Source organism: Chelmon rostratus, chromosome 14 (genome assembly GCF_017976325.1).
Source record: "Chelmon rostratus isolate fCheRos1 chromosome 14, fCheRos1.pri, whole genome shotgun sequence".
Taxonomy (NCBI): Eukaryota; Metazoa; Chordata; class Actinopteri; order Chaetodontiformes; family Chaetodontidae; genus Chelmon; species Chelmon rostratus.
The window spans coordinates 7,222,530-7,244,322 of NC_055671.1; the positions used below are offsets into that span (position 1 = coordinate 7,222,530).

At 44.6% G+C, this 21,793-nt stretch overlaps 1 protein-coding gene across 1 annotated transcript; it reads right to left on the reverse strand.

The window, feature by feature from the left end:
• Positions 1 to 1,682: 1,682 nt before the first annotated feature.
• On the reverse strand, positions 1,683 to 20,419 carry kdm6bb (lysine (K)-specific demethylase 6B, b). Its single transcript, XM_041952300.1, has 22 exons — positions 20,334 to 20,419; positions 17,924 to 18,048; positions 15,430 to 15,486; positions 14,698 to 14,821; positions 13,327 to 13,383; positions 12,996 to 13,215; positions 12,626 to 12,871; positions 12,350 to 12,505; positions 11,990 to 12,268; positions 9,035 to 11,676; positions 8,809 to 8,935; positions 7,714 to 7,819; positions 6,704 to 6,909; positions 5,332 to 5,483; positions 5,171 to 5,239; positions 4,944 to 5,092; positions 4,755 to 4,869; positions 4,480 to 4,667; positions 4,197 to 4,338; positions 3,980 to 4,106; positions 3,719 to 3,889; positions 1,683 to 2,766 (listed from the first exon to the last, which is right to left on the reverse strand). Exons 4-22 carry the CDS (start codon positions 14,814 to 14,816, stop codon positions 2,743 to 2,745), a joined length of 5,295 nt encoding a protein of 1,764 aa, XP_041808234.1. The 5' UTR covers positions 14,817 to 14,821; positions 15,430 to 15,486; positions 17,924 to 18,048; positions 20,334 to 20,419; the 3' UTR covers positions 1,683 to 2,742.
• Positions 20,420 to 21,793: the final 1,374 nt, after the last annotated feature.

The following is a 21,793-nucleotide window of genomic DNA, read 5'->3' on the forward strand; positions in this document are numbered from 1 at the left end:
TCATCAAAAGTCACATCCCTAAAAGTCTCTGCAAAAGTGTCAAGAATTACAACTACTGCTAATGCTCATCATAAAACCACTAACGCCTCACAAGATTATGAATTTCATACAATGGAAAAAGAAAGGAAACATTTGAAAAGATCTTGTATTTATCTGTTAGATACAGTACAAAGACATCATTCCATTTCTGTTACAAGCAACTGTGTTGAAATGGTTCTAAGCACCAACCGGTTGGTTTGAGTTCTATCACTGACTTGTGTTCATACATCATTATATGCTGTTTAATGAGGGGGCATTGAGGCAAGGAGGGGTCTAGCACCATGAAAATTAAACCGCCCTCTGATTGCACTTCCCCTATCCACACATTATGACCATACTACATTTTAAAATACCTTGTAGCCCCTTATCAAGTGAAGTACCCTTTGATATGCAATAAATATATAAGAAAACAACCATGTACAGTATAAATAATGTCACAATTTACAATTTTCCATTTTCTCTGTAATCCAAAAAACAGAAACTGACAACAAAAAGAGGTATAAAAGTGGGAAGAAATTCCCATTGCAGTAATTTAAACTAGAGTGAAACAGGATATCTTTATGGTGTATTATAATATAGCAACAACAAAAACAAGTGACTGAGGTGGACACATCTGACCATATACAAATTAGATTTTTGATCGCGAACAAAACTACATAAGTCTTCTAGTAAACCTGAAAACAGATACAGTATGTACAGTAAATGGTGTGCACAGACTAATGAGGGCAGGGTAAGATCTGAAAGATGTCATTTGTGGGCCTTTTGTTAGAGTGCTTATAGAGCTGTGACACTGAACATCCATTTAAATGATGATGAAAGAACAGGCCTAACATACGCAACCAAATCACTGCATGTGAATACAATCCAGTGTACTTGTATGTGCTAATCAAAGCTTTTGAATGTACTTTGAGGCAGAGCTAGACCGATAACATCCAGGCCAGTATATCAGCCCATATTATCTTATTGCAGGTACGTGTGTGTAGGTCAGTTAGAAGAAATTGCTTGAGGTCATTTAGAAGCAGTGTCTCCATTACAGAGTTTGTGCACCAGAGATCACTGACAGTCATTTTTACACTGTCAAATGAATTTATGCAGCTTGGTCATGATTCTTCTTCTTCTTCAAAAAGAATAAAAAAAATCCAAGGGATCTGTACCAGGATTATTTATGTTACGTCTTTGTTAAAAATATCTTCTACTATTGCTCAATATGCCGTTACAAATATAAAAATCAGCCTCAAAAATCTAGTATCGGTCGGGCTCTGCTGCATAAATTTTGCATTATAATGACATTTAAAGCCAAATGATGGAGCGTGCAGCCTCAACAAAACAGGCCTTTTATTTTGAAGGAAGAAAATGTTGACTGGGCCCTTCTTATCATGTGTCAATTCATGTGCTCTTCAGCCTGTGAACCTGGAAACTGGCAGTGCATGGAGGTGAACCTCATCACGGTGGATGTTCGGGACAATATGAAAACGCTGAGGTGCCTTTCAGTCCGGTCATCTGTTCGGCCTCATTGGCTTTTGCATCATAGGATTGTGATTGTGTGTCTCTTTGGACCTTTTTCAGACTGTAATGGGCACTTCACTGACACAAACATCAACGGCGACCCCCCCCCCCCGTAGCCCGTCTATGCACACCACTGTGTATCCCATAAATTCATTCACAATTTACAATTATTTATTTTATCTGTTATCTAGAAACAAGAACATAGCAACAAAAGAGGTATAAAACTGGGATCGATTTCCCGTTCCAAAAATAAAAACAACACTATGTCTGTTTTCTGGGAGAATCAAAGAAACCACATCAAAGACTATTTAGCTGAACTTAGCTGGAAAGCAAAAAAAATTGAATTTTTCCATCTACACACTGGATTTCCAACTAAGAATGAAACCATATTAGTCCTCTAGTAAACCCGTATTTTAGAGAAAATGATAAAAGTTTTTGATTCACTTTTTTTAAATACTTACATAAAACCTTATTTGTGGGTGTTTAATCCTCTAATTACCTCTCCTCTAAATACAGTTCGCAAGGCCAATGTGGTGTACTTCTAGGCTGGTAAAACTTTTTAAGTATCTAACGAGAATAAATAAGTTTGGAGTAGCACCTCAAAGAGTATACAGACAGGAGTTACAAATGTCAGAGTTTACCTGAATACCAAACAAAAACAGGAACCAATACGATGCCAAATGTGACAATCAGCTACTTCTCCTGTGAAGCCATTCCCCTGCTGGTACAACAGAATCACAGCAAATTCATGGACATATAGAATAACTAGATTGGTGTAAAAAAGTTCTACTGAATTTGCATAAAAGTACCTGAATTAATACACAGAACCGGCTACTTGACGCTTTTGAATCACAGCAGTGTCCGTTGAACATATAACCTGATTTTCAGTGCTAGCAGTGCTCACATTTCTTTTTTTTTTCTTTTTTTTTGTACACATCTGAAATGCTTTTCATAAGAAGTACCAGTCTAGTCATTCTATTTCAAAACACACGTCCAATCAGCAGCTGGTATGGGGAAGACAGTGAGCTATAGTTGGATTGGCTGAGTATCCATACCTTACTGTGTGATGTAAACAATACTGAGTAAACGTGATTGGCTGATTCAGAGAGTGTTTTTCAGGAATAGATTGCCTTGAAGACAACATTTGTGCTGCCATTAGAGTTTTGGTTATGGCTGAAAGACACCAGGGAGGAGTCCTCACTTTGAAAAGGATGATGGAGCCTGAAGGGGGGGAAAAAGAAGGAGAGACAGTTCAGCTGGCCACTTCACAGAACTGTGTGTGTGTGTGTGTGTGTGTGTGTGTGTCTGCACATGAAGTTATGATTAGGAAACAATTAGGGACCAATTGGCAATTAGAAACAATTAAAGTGATTCATCAGAAAAATATCAAATATGCAGAAAATACACTGTATAACTTCTGATCATTATGTATATTTTCCAGTTTTTTGTGAAATATTTCGTGTCCAGATGTTTGAATTTATTTCGTGTTTGTGTTGAACAGTCCATGTGAAAAACACCTGTGCTCAGTCTAAACAAATCTAGACTTCATGATATGAATACAAGCTCAACGAATCACATTTTTCCACACATCACTCTGGATGATACAGTATGCAGTGTTAGAATGGATGGCATATATACTGCTAAGATCATGTAAGTTTTGAAGTATCTTCCTCTGCACCAACAAAGGGGATTTTTTAAAGCAGTCCCTGCTCGCAGCTACAGAACAAGACAATGATGATACGAACTGGAACAACAAATACACACACAGCTATTCACTGGAATGCTTCGTCAATTGCAGACAAGCTTCAAGACTTTTAAAGTTGATTTTCATTTTATACTGACAAGACCTGAAACAGTGAAGACTGGAAATCAGTCTAAAATCCTAATGTTTGCTTTGGAAAATGGTGAAGAGTAACTTAAAGTGAACACAAATTATATACAATGAGCTGAAACATGCAAAAATCACTGTTCATAAACTCATATGATTTCAAGCTTTTGGCACAGCTGATATGTGTTTGTGATATGGCCCTGCGCCTCTGCACTGCAGAAGAATGATAAGGCTATATGCATGAAGCAACATGGACTCCGATTCAAACTGACTGAGCCTCCGAACCCTCAAAGTCAAAACCTCTGGCATCACTGTTAGCGTGCAAGTTTAGAAAGTGAGACTGACCAGCGTGAAGCTGTCGTAGGTCTTCATCAGGTCCTCCACCCGATACTGTTCCAGCACCACTACTCCTGCCAGCGATGGGCTCTTAGCTCGGGCGCAGTCCTCACAGTGCACCACGTAGCTCTTCTTACTGCTGTTCTCGCTGGTCACAAACAGCAGGTCAAACACCTCCACCTGTACAGAAACAGAAACGTTTGCAATGCATCCACAGCACATACACAAACAATGACAGAGAGCGAGGCCGGGGGAGGAGAAGGGACTCACGTCACACTCATTGCAGTAGTAGGCTGGCTCGTCCTTCACGCGACTCTGGTAGCAGATCTTCTTCCCTGCAGCCACCAGCTGCTCTCGCAGAATCTGGATGTGCTTGATGGACTGCATCAGGCAGTGTCTGAGGGACAGCGAGGAGCAGACAGCGAAAGACGTAAGCAAACAGACGCTCGCACACACAAACGCAGATGCGCACAGAAAGACATCTTACTTGATCATCTTGAAGGTATCCTGGTCGCTGATCTTGATGGTGCGAGCCACATTCCAGGAAACGTGGATCATGGGAACGATTGACTTGACCTTCTTCACCTCGTTCCACTCGAATCGCTCCAGGGCGAGTTGATACTGGTACGCTGGAGGAGCAAAAACAGAAAAAACACAAACAGTGGTGAGGCTGACAGCAGGCAGCATATTTCATTCACAATTCAGACAAGGAACGTTGGACCATCAAGTTTTAATCTTTCTTCTTTGTTTTTTTGGTCCTTGTAACTTACAGTTGAGTGGTCCTACGTTCCAGGCGATGTTGTTGCACCAGCCCACCGCCTGGACCCAGTGCACAGTCCCCGCATTGATCCACACCAGGTCACCCGGCCTCTGAATGAAGCGGTACACAGGGATGTTGGTGCTGTAGAGGTCTTCCAGGACTGGCCACCAGGACCCTGTCAGGTAGTCTACCCCATGCCTGAAGGAAACAATCGATCACATTCACGCACAGATACTGCGGCTTCCCGCTACACCTGCTGTTAAACCAAACAGCCTCTTCACTCACTTCTCACAGAATCTGTTGATGGACTCCCAGTAGTGCTCGTGGACAGCGAACCACTCACAGTCGCCGGGCCCGATGTTGATGTTGACAGAGCAGAAATTATTGTTCTCTTGATGACCTGAAGAGAGATGCAGTCGTTTCATTCACCCCGACCGTCCGTCATTTGTAACATCAGTTCAGACGCACACTGACCTGGCGTGCGGCTGCCTGGCACCTTCATGTAGAGCTGCACGGTGTTCATGCCCAGGATCGTGTGACCAACGTGGCTGAGCATGTTGTTGCTGGATTCCACGCGCATGAAAGCTGGCAGCTTGAGCAGCTCCTGCAGCTGGGGCTTCCACCTGAACACATATGATGAGTAACGTGAAACGACAAGGCTCCTCAGGTAGAAGAGGCAGGATTTCATGACGTAATCTCACCTTTTAGGGTCAGAGAGATCGATATTGGTCCCAAATTTGATGATCTTTCCCACTGTTTTCTGCTCTGAGCTGGGGAGAAGAACAAGGTCTGAGCTGAACGCTGTCAACGTGGTGAAACTGTGAATTTTTTTCGGGCAAACTGAAGACAGATTTGTGCTAACCTGGGTGTGGCGGTGGCATTAACAGGCTGGGCTTTGCTGAAGACGGAAGCAGCTTTACTGTTGGCTTGTGTCAGCGCAGCTTTTGTTGTGGCCGACGGGTCTGAGGGCTTGGCCTGCTCTCCTTCCTCTTCATTCTCACTCTCCTTCTCCTCCTATAACACATCTACATGAGCTTAGCTGACAGGTTGGCCAACAGCTAAAAATACATCACTACACAGTTCACTTACAACATTAGTCCTGGACACACATTAAGTGAAACAGATGATTATTTACCTTCAGTGTGTGGGGGTTTCATCAGGCCATGCACTTGGCTTGCTTACTTTGCTTTTCTATAGAGATCACTTGAAATGAGCAGGATTATGGGAGGACTGTTTAGTAATGGATCACTGGGGTGCAAAGGGCTGAGCTAATTGTGGGAAAATATATGTATCGATCATACTAAGAATACTGTACTAGACTGTGAGATATGACAAAGAACTATGTTTCACACTGGCAAGAGTAAACAGAGCTACATGTACTTCCAGTATGTACAGTGTACTATAGTATAGATCATGTACCATTCTCCTCTTCCTCTCTTTTCCAGCAGTATCAAAAACAACTTACTAAAACCTGCTGAAAGCTCAAGAGTCATTGCACACCAGAGATGACACAAAGAAAGGCGGAAATCAATTTTCTCATCAGAAAGACATTATTTATCAAAGTGAACCAACAGTTAGTGTTTATTCTAGTTATTCTCTGGTGCTCATATTGATGAGCCTCCTGCAACAACATTGTATTCTTCTCCTGCACCTCAGGTTTTTGTGGGGCTTGCTGTTACAAACTCTCTCAAGTGGACACACTAAACCACTTGTTTCAGTGATTCAGATGATGCTACCTGTTCATAAGGTGATCACAGGCACGATCAACACCCCTAACACGGTTGTATTAAGATATGTGTTCTGCTGTGTTTGTGGGTTTCATTCATACAAAGTTACAGAAGAGCAAAAAGAAGACTTTCAGAGAAATAACGACAGAAATAAAGTCAAAACATCATGCAGTTTGGTGCTGTAGTAGGTGATGTTACTGAGGATGACACTGAACCCGGAACTGCATAAAGAGCCTAAAGCAGCTGACGGAGTGAGAGAATCTTCTAAACAACTCTGCCAAAATTTTCAGACTAAAATCATAAAATCTAAAAACAACTTTTAGCAAATTGGCCAGCCATGGTGACTGGGCTATTAATTAATAAAGTTTGTCTTCATTATATATTTTGTGAGGTTGAGGATGAGCGCTACAATACAGGACAGCTTAAGTCAGTTCATGATGAATCCATATCCTCTGAACATTAAACCATTTATGTTCACATGTGTGTGCCATGTGGGAAGATGTCTACCTGCAGGCTCTCCTGGAAGCTGGAGGCCTGGTACTGGGCGTATTTGGCAATAGTGGTGTGTGAGCGGCTGCTTTCGCATGGCCACGTCTGCGCCGAACCACTGGGATCCCAGTTCTCATCAGCGGGCTGCTGAACCTGAGTCCTCACTTCCACAGCGTGGTCTGCATTGGCCTCCACCAGAGATTTGGTGGAGAACAGACCAAGGTCTCACATAGGGAAAAGAAAGCAGAGATGATTATTAGATGAATCCAAATTTACACAACTGTACTTTTTTACATTTTTGAATCATTCTTAATTTTTGATTTCACAAGGCTTTGGGATTTTTAAACACTCAGAACTGTTGTTTTCCCAGTTCAACATAGTATGACCTAAAGACAAAAGAAGTCCGAAATAGAAATGATATTACCTTATCTGTAGGGGATGATTGTAAAGAACATACACCGAAATAAGCAAATGCATTTAAAGCAACAATGCTGGATCATTGCGGCCCAGCATCACGTCATGCTTGAGCATACATGGTCTGCATTCAAATGGGTACCATAAAGAACTGCGATTGTGATGTGACTGTGAGAACGTGCCACTGTGTGCTGCCCTATTAGGTTATACACACGGCACCTCTTATAACTGAAAGGCTTCGCCTCATTTGTCAGATCTTCACCCCCACAATATTTGCATGCTGTACTCCGACGATGACTGGGAAAGATGCAGCATCCATAGACTCAAAATGATTAAATATTTAAAATGTCATGATTAAAATGTTTATTACAGCTGAACCCCATAGTTGTATGATGTACTTCATTTCTAGCCGAAGAATCAATGCCTCAGTCCCGTCTTTGTTCTCTTTCCCTGCTGCTTGCATGACAATTTACACCAAACAAATGGCTCTAATTAATGGCAATGTGTTATTAATCATCAAAAACTTTAGACTGAATGGAATCCGATCTGTTGGGCCAAATAGAGTAAGTGGAGTAGGATAAATTAGCTGTGATGAGTGTGCTGTATAAACTTACTAAGGCGGAGAGAGCCAGCAAGGCCTCTGATGACTGTAACAGCATTTTTGGGATCAGTGCAGAACTGGAGCAGAACTGGAGAGAAGGCGTCCCTCTTGCTCTCCAACTGCAGAGAAAATACAGAGTAATTATGAACACAGCAAAGGAATGAATACTGACAGTGGGTTGGATATCTGTACATGTCTTGAAACAAAGTATGACAAGGCAGCTCTCTCTCAAGCCATCCAGAAAATGATCCAAGAAATAATTCAATTCAATTTCAAATAATTCAGTAGAGTTATGGTGGAGATTTACAGTCTTTTATTCAAGTAAGAACAAGGGTTGGAGCTGCAGCCACACAAGGGCCTCTGTGAGGCAGCGCTTAGCTTATGCTAACATGGTCCTGATGCTTGCATGCTGATGTTACATATCATTTGTTGACCATGTTCATCATCTTAGTTTAGTGTGTTAGCATGCTAACATTTGCTACTTAGCACCAAACACAAAGTACAGTTAATGCTGATGGGGATGTCCTCAGTTTTATGTTTTACAAGTATCTAGCCACAGTATTAGACTAGTTAAAATTTTGGGGTAACTGAACATTTATGGCATCACCAAAGTTCATCCTGAGGGGAACACGAATGTCTGAAATTTTGTACCAATCCATCATGTAGTTACTGAGATATTACAGCTTTAAGTGATGGGCTGACTACCTATAGGCTGACATCGCCATCCCTAAACCAGGCTGCTAAGCAAGGCCGATAGAGCTACAACAAATTCATTGATTAGTCAATTGAAAGAAAATTCTATTTTGATAATTCATTTATCGTCATTTTTCAAGTAAAAACATCAAAGATTTGCTGGTTCCAGCTTCTTAAATGTCAGGATTTCCAGCTTTTCTTTGCAATTTTTGACGATAAATGAAGACTCTTTGGAGCAGCAGACGTTACTGTGGGCTGTGATGAGCATTTTTTGACTTTTTACAGACTAAACAATGAAAACATTAACCATGAAATTAATCAACAAATGAATCACTACCTAATACTAATACTAATTACTGATTACTAATAGCTAAAGACATGTTTTTAGGATTCGATACAGCTGGATTGGACTTACGTAGATGCTTGGCGTAGGGGGGTTAAGTTTTTCTCGAGGTATGGGGATCTCAATGGAAATGTTTGGTTTAACAGAGAAGGCGGGAAGCAGGAACGACTCCTTGAATTTCCCCTTCACCCTTGTCCCCCTGGAAGAAAATGACAAAATGCATCAAAAAGAAAAACCTGGGTGTAAAAGCCACTCATCAAAATGCTATTAATCACAGTGCCTTTGTCTGAGTACTCACTTGCAAGCTCTGATCACTTCGGTGGCCGTGTTTTCGATGCTGATCTTGGAAAGTGGGATTCTTTGCTCCTCGACCTCGGATATGTTGAACGTTTGTCTTCCAGCACTCTCCACTTTAATCAAGAGGATCTTCAGCTCCTTAGACAAGCCCATGGACAATGCTTTCAGCTTCAGTGGGTCGACTGGGGCTAATGAGCAGGGAGGTTTGCTTGCAGGTGTGGACACACATAGTTTGGATGTGTTGATTGTTACGGTTGACGCTGAACTCGGGGTCTTGGTATTTGTGTTTCCGGCTGCTGAGGGTCTTACACTTTCTAACTCGCTGACGTGCTCCTTCTTCTCTGTAAGTGTCTTCCTCTCGGTGTTCTCAGTGTCCACTTCCTCTCTCTGGATGTCTTTGCCATGCAGGGTTTGGTTTTCCTGAGGAATCTGGCCCTTCGTACTATCTTTGAGAGGTCTGGATGAGTTACTGGAGATGACGAGCACAGAGGATGAAACATCCCTTTCGTCCAAACCACTTATTTCATTTGCTTTGTTTTTATGACAGATGACACTGCTTTCTTCTGTCTTTATCTTTATCTTGATCTCTCCTTCTCTTCCTCCATCCTTAGCCTTTTGTTTTCTCTTCCTGTCTGCACCTATGCGCTGTGTCTCTTTGCTGTTTCCTCTCTCTTCCTTGGTGGAGACAGTAATGAGGCCGGTAAAAGAGGCTGTATGTGTTGTGGTCAGCCTCAGCTTTGCACTCAGTGACCCATCCAGAAGAGATGCCTCTGTTCTCTCATTGAGGAGTTCTGTATCTTTGCCCTCTGGTTTCTCTTTTCTATCATTCTCAACTTCTTCCAGCTTCTCCTGCACTGGAGCGTCTGTGACAGCCTCCCTCAGATCTGTCAAACTGTGGGATTTCAAATGTGTATCTGAGGTAGTGTGAGTTGGTGCTTGATTAGCAGGTTTGGAAGATGCTGTGGGATCTGATTTGGGGGAGAAATCCTGATGCTCTTGACAGTGGATCTCTGGCCCCAGCGCAAGAGAAGAGGAGTACTTCACTCCCCTATTGGCACCAGCCGGAGGGCCCCCAAACGGACCGCCTCGGCACGTGACCCTCTGGCCTCCGAGAAAGGTGGCCAGGCTCTTGAAGACATCATCCAAACCAGTTTTATGGTGGCGAAGCTCATGAAGAAGTGAGCCAGAGGTTTCGCCACCGCTGTCCTCCTCTTCTTCCTTTTCATCCTCAGTAACTTGTTCCGTTGCACAAGGCAGATCACAGAATTCGGATGTGGCATTCCTGGAACGATCGGCCGGTGGACTTTTTTCAAGATGCTCCTTATTCACATCATCAACACTCTCGCCGTCAACAGGTGGAGGAGAAAAGCACTGGGTGGGGCTGGGCTGGAGGACAGGTCTACTCATCACTCCGTTTTCCAGCTCCTCCTCATCCTCTCCCAGAGCTGATACTGGAGAGCCCTGCCAGCTGAGAACAGGAGGAGTGTTCGCAAGGTTGTCTCCCATTTCATGTAAGTTTCCCATCGAGGCCACAGGCTGTAGGTCTGGGGCGCTGAGGAGCCCTCTCTGGCCTCCTTCTTTGTCATGCATGGGCTGCTCTAAGCTAATAGAGCATGCTGTAGTGAGTGGTGCTAAGGCTTCAAATAGAAGGGAGGGGAGTGTATCACTGGGCTTTGCTTTTGGTCCGTCTTCTGATTGAGATGAGACGATGGTGGGCTTCTTGCTGGTCTGGTTGGGACTGGTGTTCCTGGGAAGAGTCTGCATTAGTGGTTCCTTAGTGGGAGGTTTTGGGGGGCTGCTGTTCTTCTTGGGCATTTTGTGGTTTTCAGATTCGGAGGATGGCTGTGGTGAAGTGCAGCTGGGATGAGGAGGTTTTGTGGACGGCCTGTGTGTCCTCTCTGCTCGTCCGCTCCTCATCCTGTGCTTGTGTTTGGGTGGTGGCTGGCTTTGATTCTCAGCAGGCAGAGTTGTAGTCTCCATTTTACTCATTTTGGCGTCTCCTGAGGAGTTGGAAGTAGAGATGGAAGTAAACATTTCCTTTTCTGTGACTTTACTTTTCAAGCCAAGCTTTCTTTCCTTCTTCGTCGCTTTATCCCTCTTCTTTTTTCTCTCAGCCAACCTCTTTTCATCTTTTTTCTTCCGCCTTTTTCTTTCTTCACCCTTTCTGTTTGTCTTTTGAGCTTCGCCCTTTCTCTCCTTTTTCACCAGCTTATCTGTTTTTTTGTGTTCTTCGAACTCCTTCTCGGGCTTGTTTGCTCTTGATCTGCTGTGGGGTGACTGTCGTGAGCAGAGGGGCTGTGAGGTCTTTCTGTATTTGACGTCTGAAAACCTGGATTTTGGACCAACGTGGGATGGAAGAGACGTGGTAGATGTCAGGCTAGGTCTCAGGGTGTGATTAGGGCTTCCCTGGAGTTTCTGCTGTCCACTGAGGCCAGGACTACATTGATGAATGACTGATGTATCTTTTCTGCCAATGGCCGCCGTGTATGAAGAGGGACTGGAAGGAGCACGTGGACTGCTGGCAGTAGAACCTCCATCCTTAGTGCTGCAGAGGAGGGATGAATAGGGAGGCGAGTCTGCACCAGAAGACTTGGAGAGGGCCAGATCCCTTGAAATGACCCTTTGATGAGTGCGCTGAGGTTCCTGCAGAGGTAGTAATATATCTGTTTAGACATGTGTTCAGGGATCGGACACTCAAAGCCACATATATGTATTGTTACACCGAAATTGGTGATATCAGAAGCAACTTAGGCCTGGTGACAGGCCCAGGTTTTAAAAAGGAAGAGATGTGTAGAGCTTTCACTTCCTTCATTTGTAATTTACTAGCACCATGTACTTGATTAATCAACGAACACTGACTTGGACACACTCTATTTAGTAAGAGCAAAGAGAGGGTAATAGAAAAAGCAAACATATGTGTGTGTGTGTTCATGCTATTAAAATGTTTTATTCTCACTGTGCTTTGTTTGTGGTGATAGCTCCGTGAGTCCTCAAGAGGGTGTAGCGACGGGTTGTGCTGTAGGGCTCTGGGGTGGCCTGTGTGCCGTTGGTAGTGGTAATGATGGTTTTGGTGGCTGTAAGGCACACGGGTGTGGTCTGCTGGTGAAGACGAGATTTTCCGGTCGACCTTCCCTCTGCTTCCGTGATGCGGTGGTCTGCTGCCACAGCTCTGACTTAGAGCTGCGAGGTTACTGTTACTGAAGCCATGTCCTCCAGCTCGCAGTTTAGAGGTTTCCTGCAACACAGTCAACAAAAGAACTCAACAATGATCAACGTGTTTGTTTTCAGGAACTGTGTATTCGTGACACAAGCTTACCTGTTGCTGTGTTGTTGAGGTCCTGTGGTCAGAGTGGTGGCTAGGACCCCCCCTGTCATTAAGAGGCTTCCAGTCGTCTTGGCTGCAGCGGTGGTGGCGAGGTGGTGATGGGGCATGGGCAAGTAAGGGTAGATGCCTTGATCCAGGATGAGATGGCTAAACAGAGAAGCATGAACATCCTGTCATACTGGATGGGATTTGGTGATTTGGTGCTCCTGCACAGAAATGAAATGCAGTGTAGAGATAAACAGGCTCCATTAAGGAAACAAACTTTACCTGATCAGGGCCAGACTCCCTTCTCCTCTTGGCCGGACACTCTTCCCTAGGGGATAAAGGGTGCTGTGGGGGTGGGCTGTGCTGGTGCAGTTGGTCTCGCCTCTGGTGGAGGTCTGGCCGTTTCCAGGGTCCTGGTCTGTTGTTTATCATTCTGCCTGGAAAGCTCCTGCGGCAGTCTGAGGGGGCCCATCTCTCCGGTGGGGACTGGACCTCTCTGTTGTTGCGATGCAGGCGAGGACCCCCGTGCTATCAGTCAAAGAGAGAGAGGGGACAATCTTAAGCAAAAAGTCTAAATGATGACACGCTTTTAGCTCCAGTGACAATATGAACTCCTTCGAAAAGAATACGGTTCCACATCTGCAGGTCTCACCACAGAGTTGCTGACACTGCTGTCCCAGTTTGCGTAGCGGTCTCCTGGTCCTGTTAGATAACCGTTGTTGGTGCCAGCTCGGTTGTGGAACGACCGCGTGGAGTTGTGATGCCAGTTCTGGCCCTCAAACGGTCGCTCTTTGCCATCCCAAAGACGTAGAGGCTGTCTGTGCCCCTTAGAGATGCCCTTGTCCTGGACACGGTTGACTGTTCTCTCCCCCCTAAGCAAAAGACCAAATGAACCAAGAAAGAAGTTTCATGGTGTAGATACCGGATGCAAAATGCACAGTTACAATGAAGAGTGTGATTGTTGTTTATACTGCTTTACTCACCTATTATAAAGACGACTTGACGGCAGATTATGTGATTGATTGCGCCCTTCTTGGCATCTGCAGTAGCAAAAACAAAACACATGAAATCTATAGTGTCTCAAGGTAATAATGCAGCAGAGAGTTGAACAAAAACAGCTCATGTATGAATATAACAAATCTGGGAGCTCTGAACCTGTTAGCTAGTGGCCAGAAGTCAGCTTGAAGCCAAACTTGCGTGTTCTCCTTGACTGACATCAGTTTCTCTTTGCAAGTGTTCGCTTTGCACGTTTGCTCTTTCTTTTGAAATCAAAGGTTTCTTGCTTTGCATCATTTAAAAATGAGCTGTTACTGCAGGTGGGTGTCTTTTTCGTGCCCACTTTCACAGCAATAACCTTTGACCTCACAGAATACAAAGTAAATTTGCAAGGCTGGGTCAGGGTCACTGAACGCCATGCAGAGGGTGATGTTGTTATTGTGACCCTATTGAACTTTTTAAACGGCCAACTGGATAACCCAATAATTGATATTTGTTCCTTTTCTATTACTATAAATAAAAACACGCATCATAAATACTGTCTGTAATTTCACCTTGAAAGGAGACTTGTGGTGTTATTTCTCAGCTGGATTGGATTATAGTTTTTTTTTTGTGTGTCTCTTCGGCAGTCACACCTCTTTATCAGAGTCCCAACTGTTAGTACTGCCAAAACCTCAACTAGACGACACATACAACCATATTCATTAGAGCCAACCTCAACTGCTGCAGCTGAACGGCTGCATTGAGGCGTCTCTCAGCTGCAGCTGGAGAAGTTATACTTTCATTCACCAGAGTCCCGCTTGTTTAAACTGCAGATGGGCTCATGCTCACAGCTGCAGCTGAAGTAAGAGCTGTTCATGAATATGCTCATCACAGTTTCAGTTAATCAGCCAGTTCCTTAAAGTGGTGCTTATCTTGAATCAACCCAGACAACAAAGGCTGGAGTCCCACCTGCTGGAATGACCTTTGTTGGGGAAGTTCAAGCCTCAAGTTGGTCCACTATCCACTCCCACTGAGTTGAAATTCTTTTCAGGTTGACTTTTCTTTTATTCCAACTGTCTAGGTGTGCAAGACATTTTTATTGTATCTGCTTTCTTAACTGCAGCAGCAACAATATCCCCTTTGGTTGCAATGAAGGTTACTGTAGCCTTGTTAGAAGTCTAGGGTGTGCATGACTATCATACTGCATGATCACTTAAGAAATGAGGGGAAACCTACACTACTGCACAGTACAGTATATGCACAAGATATGTCCTCTGCATCTGTAATGATGTGTGCTCTGAGAAAGGACTGCTGCCCATTTACAAATAAAAGATAACACTGTAGACACAGCGAGTGTGAATGAGGGTGCTGCTGACCTTTGTGTGTGGCTCCAGGGGCGACCGTTTACAGGAGCCCATTGTCCTCTGTTAGGTCCTCCAGCTGGATAGGAGTCCCATGTGTTACGGCCAGAGTACAGCTCTGCTGGGTGATACATGCAGCCTGAAACACAGATGTTGTTTAATGTGTACGAGGGCTCAGATTTTGAATAAATAAGTGAACAAATGAATAAATATGAAGCCTCTTTTAAAGAAACTGCTTTAAAACAGACAAACAACTTTCAACCAGTCAGATCAATGACAGCACCCACCACTCTGCACTATTTTAATTTGTGAGTACTTCCTTCATTTACGCAATATGACACAAATTAAGGGAAGATTTAGTTCCCTGATGCTTATTCGCAAGACTGCTCGACACACTGATTCATTATTTGAAAAGGCCTACAGGAAGTGCTCTGTAATCGAGTCAAGTAAAATCCAATTACAGCAGCAGGTGGAAACAACATCAAGGTGCATTTCTGCATCTCCATCATTCCACTATCTGTGATGTTTGCCGTAAATGCTGAGCTTTGTTTTCACACACAACACCACTGACAGTGATCTATACCTCCACATAGCTGCTTGATTGGACATTCAGTGCCTCAATACAGTCAGTACTACTGTGACACTAGAAAGCGCTGCAGTGGTGCACATGCTACATGTTTTCATGCAAACACGCACACACACACACAAAGTGGCACAAAGAGGCAGAAGCAAATGTTCTGTGGTTACCAGTCTTGGTCTGTGTTTGGGAGGCCCTCCACTTCACACCTGAGGGCAAAACGCAGCCTGCAGACAAGACACATGGATGAGAGATGGAATCAATATATGACTAGAGAGAGAGAAACATAATTCTATAGCATGTCTGCACAGTAATTGCTGCAAAATCACAAATAAGCTTTTTATCCTTGTGGGTCTGTGATTTGTGTCAAGACCAAAGTGTCATTTTGTGTATCTCATGCTGGATTTTTCTGCTGCACTGTATGTGTTGAGCGCTCATATCACCAGTCAGCCAAAGCTGCATTGTGCATTCAGCCCCTCTCTAATCACTCCCACCCAGCAGTCACCACAGCCAGTGGCCATCCAATGACAGAAAAAAGTACATGGCACTAAGATGATGGACCACTGCGACCTCGCTTTCAGAACAAAGAGAAGCAGAGAGGAAAAACTGGGTGGGCTGCTGTACTTCTTCTCTCACTGTGCAGTAAAAGCTCTGATTCTTCGTTCCTCTGACAGAACTGGTGGTGACTGCGTCTCGGATCGACAGCACTCATCTTCCATCCGATCCATCAGCTGCTAGTTCAGCCATCTATGGTACAGGCACAGAGAGCGCTAAAGCTACCTGCTGAGTGCTGGACCACTAAACCAGGTCAGGTGTTAGGCTGCTTGTGCCTCTGCAGAATTTCAAGTTGTTCATGTACTGTCTGATCACAATTTCTAATCCTTAGCCTCCTCTGCACATTTGGATTTTTATTGGCTTGTTTCACTTTGATTAAAATAGAGTTGCTGCATACAGCCGTCTCTTTTATCATAGACACAGAGGATCTCTGACTGTCTCTGCTGCTGCTGCCAAACACGCTCAGTATATTATGTTGAGGTTAGCTGACCTTGTAAAGTTCAGCTCTGCACGCTGAAGCGATCGTTGCTCTACTGGAGATCAACGCAGGCTGCATCTCTCTATGCATTCATTTCCCTCAGCTATTTAGAAATAGTATGAAAACTGCTGTGCGACATGTCACCACTTCCCTAGTGGTACATGTTTGTTTTATACAGGTTTGTTTGTGGTAAGACTGTTGCAGCTGTGCTGCAATAACCTTTCTGTGAGTGCTGAATGGGCTAAGTGAGCCACCTCTTCAAGAGTCCATTTCCAACCAGTTGCTAGAGCAACTGAAGCCAGACTGTTCTTACTGCTGTGGCTTCAGGCTTTGTAGAGTCAACCGCATTTAGATTTATTTTTAGAGTAGAAAGAGGACACAAAAGTCTTTCATGTACATGTTATATGACAGAGTATGCCGTGTTACACTGCTAAAAAACAGTAAAGTATGATATCATACCTTTACGCTAACATGCAGCACTGTATGCCATCATGTGCAATAGACACAGCATGTCTGAGTATATCCACGCTAATCCTCAAATCACCTCCTGTTCCACTAAAATCTGCTTTCTGAGCTTCTGCGATTCTCTGCTGCGGCTGAAACAACATCTTCACCAACCGCTTCCTTTTCTTTGGATCTTGGTTGTATGACTTTATCCCCAGACTTGCCTGTCTGGGTTTGTGTCCCATAATAGGAATTTATGCTAATGTCACAACATTGTCAATCCTGATTGGTAATAAATAGGTTCAGTGTGTGCTCAAATCATGGCAACAACTGTAAACTGTGTTTCACAGTTTGTGCTTCCCTGCAACAGTTGTAACCAGTGTTACAGTTTTCCTCTTCCTTTGACATAACATCTTACCGTGCATTCAATCCTGAGCTTGCTAACATTTGAGCAACATTACACGGACAACAGACACAACCATCTGCTGTAGACCCTCCCTGTTGCACACTGGGATACATGTAGCAGTGTTGTAGGGGGAGCCGTCAGTCAACAGCGGCTTAAATTTGACTCTACACAACAATGGCTCTGTGCTTCCAATATTAAACCCATCTGTGCAGGGTTAATTCGAGACATCTGGAATTTAGCTCCAAGGCCAAATGATGTCATGTGCAAAAGGGGTTAAGTTGCTGTTGGGGTACACTCTCTGCTTCGCAGCGAGATAACTTAAAGGCAAGAATGTGCAGTGCAAACAGTGCAGTACAGGAGTGTTAAATGTGGGCATAATGTCATAAAGACATTAGGATTCTGTTCCTGACTTATGGAGTGAAATATTTGTACACACATGATGCTTTACAGGTAAGAATGTGTATTTATTATGCTGCTGGCGATTTAGTTGACAACTACTGTAAGGTTAAACCTGCTGTCTGCACCCTTTGGTCTGCTTCCTGTCTACCTCCGTTACCAAGGAAACCCTGGTCATGTCTCTGTCACCACAGAGGGATAGCCATGCATCCCTTCACATCTAGGCTGTCTAACCTTTTGCAATTTCACCACACCAACACTGTTGCTAAGTGTAAATTGGAGGCATTTATCTAAAACCTGATAGCATATATGCGCATGTGTGTGTGTGTGTGTGCGTGTGTGTGCATGTGTGTGTGTGCATGTGTATCCTTGTCACCAATCTTACCTTGCAATGAGTACTGAGAGAAAAGGGGACACAGACTCTGGTCTAAATTTGATGATGCTGCCAGTCAGGAATAGCAAGACGGCAGACTCGGATCCCTTTAAATAGACATGCTCATCCTCCGCTCACTGGCAAACACACACAGACACACATAGTAGAGAGAGTGAGGAAATACCACAGTCAGTCGGTGCACAGATGTACAAGACAGGAAGGTTTTATTGTTTCAAATCAAGGGCAGTGTCTCTCCTCCATCCCTCAGGTATTGCTGCCATTCTCTTCCTTTATATTCTCGTCTCCCTTTTCATACAACACATGCTTTCTCACACATTTGCAGTTTTGCAAACCTGAGCCTCTCCAGACAAAGAAAGAATGAAATGAGATGAAAGAGAGAGAGGAGAGGAAGAATGGGCCGGCAACCTTTGACAAGCTGGTAAGCTTTCTTTTCTCTGTCTTTCCACGTCATGGCCCTGCCCCATTACCTTTGCTATCTTCACTACTTGTTTCAACAAGGCTCCTTTTCTTTCTTGATACCCAATATCCCAGCCTCCTCCTTTCTCTTTCAGGCTATGTGTATGGCTCTGCCTATGCCTCACCCTCCCTTTTCTCTGCACGCTGTGTCCTTGTATCCCTGGCAACCGATGATATCATTTAGTCCAGAGCTGGGAGCAAGGCCTCAAGCAAGGAGGGGAGTGTTTGCCTGTGTGTGCATGTGTGTGTGCGCGTGTGTGTGCGTGATTTTGACATGGAGAAAGAGAGACAGAGGGGGGTGAAGTGCAGACAGTCTATAGGATTTGATGTGTGCTTCCGCATTTCCATCTTCTTTTCTCTGCTCACTCTTCTCAGATGTCTGCAGCCTTTATACACCTGCTCTGTCAGCTGAATAAAAAATTCTCACTGTGGAGTGAAGATCTGCTGCAGCTCTGCAAACACACTCCAATTTGTGTTCTCATTTGGACAAATCAACAGTCTGTCACATTCTTGAATATCTCACAATATCTGGAGCTGCTTGCTAGCTGCAGTGAACCACTGCAGAAATGCTTCTCTTGCTGAGACTTCATGTGTGTGTGAGTGTGTGTGTGTGTGTGTGTGTGGAAGTAGTAAGGATACTGGTCCTATACCATAAAAGGAAGGATGGGCTGCACCACACCAGGCCTGTCTCTGGTGGCTCCTAGGCTAGCTAACACGAGGAGCAGAGATGTGAAGAGAACAGATGGAGGGGAAGTGTGAGGCGACAGCGTACAGACAGACCCTGAACGCACCGCACATGCAGTATTTTATTGGATTCAGGCCTGAAATAGTGTCACGATCACAGAGAGAGAATGTACAGTATGAGCCGAATATCAATCACATTTCTAAAAATAACATCCCCGCAGCCCCGCTTCCCTCTGCCCTATCCCCTTCTCCCTTTCCATAATAGCAGCTTCTCCCGGTGTTTGCTCCATAAAGCATAGCCCTCTGAGGGGTGCTGGAATGTACCAAGGCAAGGTCAAGAACAAGAAAGAGGGGTGTCTTTTGCAAACAATGCAAAATGTACAGCTGTTTGCGAACAAAGACAATGAAGCCGGTTAACAGGTTCGAATAAGGCAGTGGAGGCACGTGTGTGTGTGTGTGTGTGTGTGTGTGTGTGTGTGTGTGACAGCTGGCTTGTGTGAGGGATGGTAACCTAGAATCGCACATCCAGGTGGTTGCCTAAGCTGGCAATCATACCAACTGATAGCATACACTGGGTGCACGCCGTACATTAGCGATAGCAACCATAGATACTGGTTGTTTATTCTATTTTCAGTCAGAAATGAGACATTTGAGCCAATTGTTTTACAAGAGCACAACAAAACCAGATGGTCTCTGTGTGTGAGAGGTGTTTAACAGACAGCTGAACTTTCAGCCAGGTAAGAACTCCATGTGACACAGTTTGGACATTACTCTAAATGGAGATTAATCATCACACTTGGTCACACTGGTGGCTTCTTACTACTGTACACCTCCCACTAACACACACACACACGCTGATATTCAACAGTTAAACGTTCCAGAGCACAAATGTAACCACAACACAAGTGTAACCGCAACAGCCCCCCTCCACTGCTCATCATTTCACATTTCTGCCCCTGCACTCTGTCTCTGCATGTGAGCATTGCATGTGTGTGTGTGTGTGTGTATGTGTGTGTGTGGGCTTCATGCATGAACGTGCAGCAGTCTGCAGACACACGCTGCAGTATGTTCAGCCAAGGCAGATCGTTCAGAACAATGACACACGGGCAGCACAGAGAAAACCAACAAATGTGGACAAACACTGCACAGAGAGGACTCAGAGATACAAGCTCGCACTGCTTCCACACTGCATGTAGCACATTCACATTCAGCCAGGAGCCAGCCCAGCACATCCAGCTGCTCCTCTGCGCTCCCCCTTTACCTCTCTTTCTTTGTGTCCTGGTTCTCTTTGGTCCACACACCCCTCTGCTCCCCTATTCCTCTCTTTCACTCCTCGCCACCTTGTCTCACCCGATCCTCTCTCCTCTGGCTCCTTTCTTTCCCCTCTCCTCCTCTTCCTGTTTCCACTCCACTCTCTGATGCTGGGGCTCTGGCAGCAGACCGATCCATGTACAGAGACCGGTGAGGCGGGCCCAACGGGCTGTCAATCACAAGACGAGAGCCAATGAGAGGGGAGAGCCTCTTATCTATCACATTTTGCAGTGAGCTAGAGGAGGCAGGAGGAGGGGAAAACAGCAGACAGAGGCATGGAGGGGCTCTTTATTTCCCTCTTCCTCTGTGTGTGAGTATACAATGTGTGTGTGTGTGTGTGTGTGTGTGTGACAGAGAGTTAGTGAGAGTTGGAACATGGCCAGTACAGTAGAGGAGATATTTTAAATCCCTCCACAGCTGTAAAAGAATCTTCTCGAGCTGTTTCCTCCCAAAAAAAAACAACACTGCAACTGGTTGACACTTATTTTACGTTAAATGCAACATTCTCTGGCTTTTTGCACAAATCTTTACAAACACACACACACACACACCACATGCACACTGTGATGCTGCTATAATTTTTCAAAATAAATTCATTAACGAGGAAAAGGGCCGTGGAATCACATTAGGCATCACAGTGTCAGTATGAACAATGCACAGGTTTCTCTTGGTGGGGCAGCACAGTCAGGTATCTCTCTGGATGAATCGAGGGAGCGAGGCCGAGGGAAATGGTGACAGAAGGGCCGGGGCTGCTGGCTGAGCTCAAATGTCAAGTGACACGGGATAACCAGGGGGAGGTGGGGCTACAGCTCTGGGTTCGTGAGGGAGGGTCTAGCCTTTGTGGCTCACAATGCAAAACCAGCACTCACTCCTCTGCTCATTTCACCCATCAGCGACCAATAAAAGCTAAGCAGGCAGAGCCGTGGGCCCTGAGTGCACAGAGAGAGGCAGAGGTGCACAGGCAGCGAGCTGAGGAGGAGGCTCACCACTGTGAGACTGAAATGGTGGAAGCATACTGCTGAAATATTTTTTTTTTTTTTTTTTTTTTTTTTTTACCTCTGAAGTGCCTTAGCAACAGCCCCTGATCAGCCCAAACTCTATTGGTCAATGCTCAACCCCATGTGGGTATTTGGACCAATCAGCAGGCTTTGGTGCAGAACTAAGTGGGGACAGCTTCATGGCTTCAGAATAGCTGCTAAACTGAGCCCCCTGGTGGCGCAGCGAAGGCCTAGACACTGTCTCCTGTAGTGTACAAGCAGAGGGAGCATCTGTTCTGTCTCGGCAGCTCCTCTCAAAAAGCTGTCAGGCTTTAGGATGTAATGACACAATAATTATTCTCCAAATGTTTCACAATGTCCGCAGAAGAAATGGTAGATATCATTCTAATGTAGATTTCTTTGAGTCAAAAGT

What these genes read in the sequence shown, in the direction of transcription:
- kdm6bb (XM_041952300.1), bottom strand. Translation starts at nt 14,816, where the DNA reads ATGTATCACCCAGCAGAGCTGTACTCTGGCCGTAACACATGGGACTCC. An exon ending in CCCTGGAGCCACACACAAAG is followed by an intron (nt 13,384 to 14,697) that starts GTCAGCAGCACC and finishes TTGCTACTGCAG; the next exon opens with ATGCCAAGAAGGGCGCAATC. An exon ending in GCAGTGTCAGCAACTCTGTG is followed by an intron (nt 12,872 to 12,995) that starts GTGAGACCTGCA and finishes TTTGACTGATAG; the next exon opens with CACGGGGGTCCTCGCCTGCA.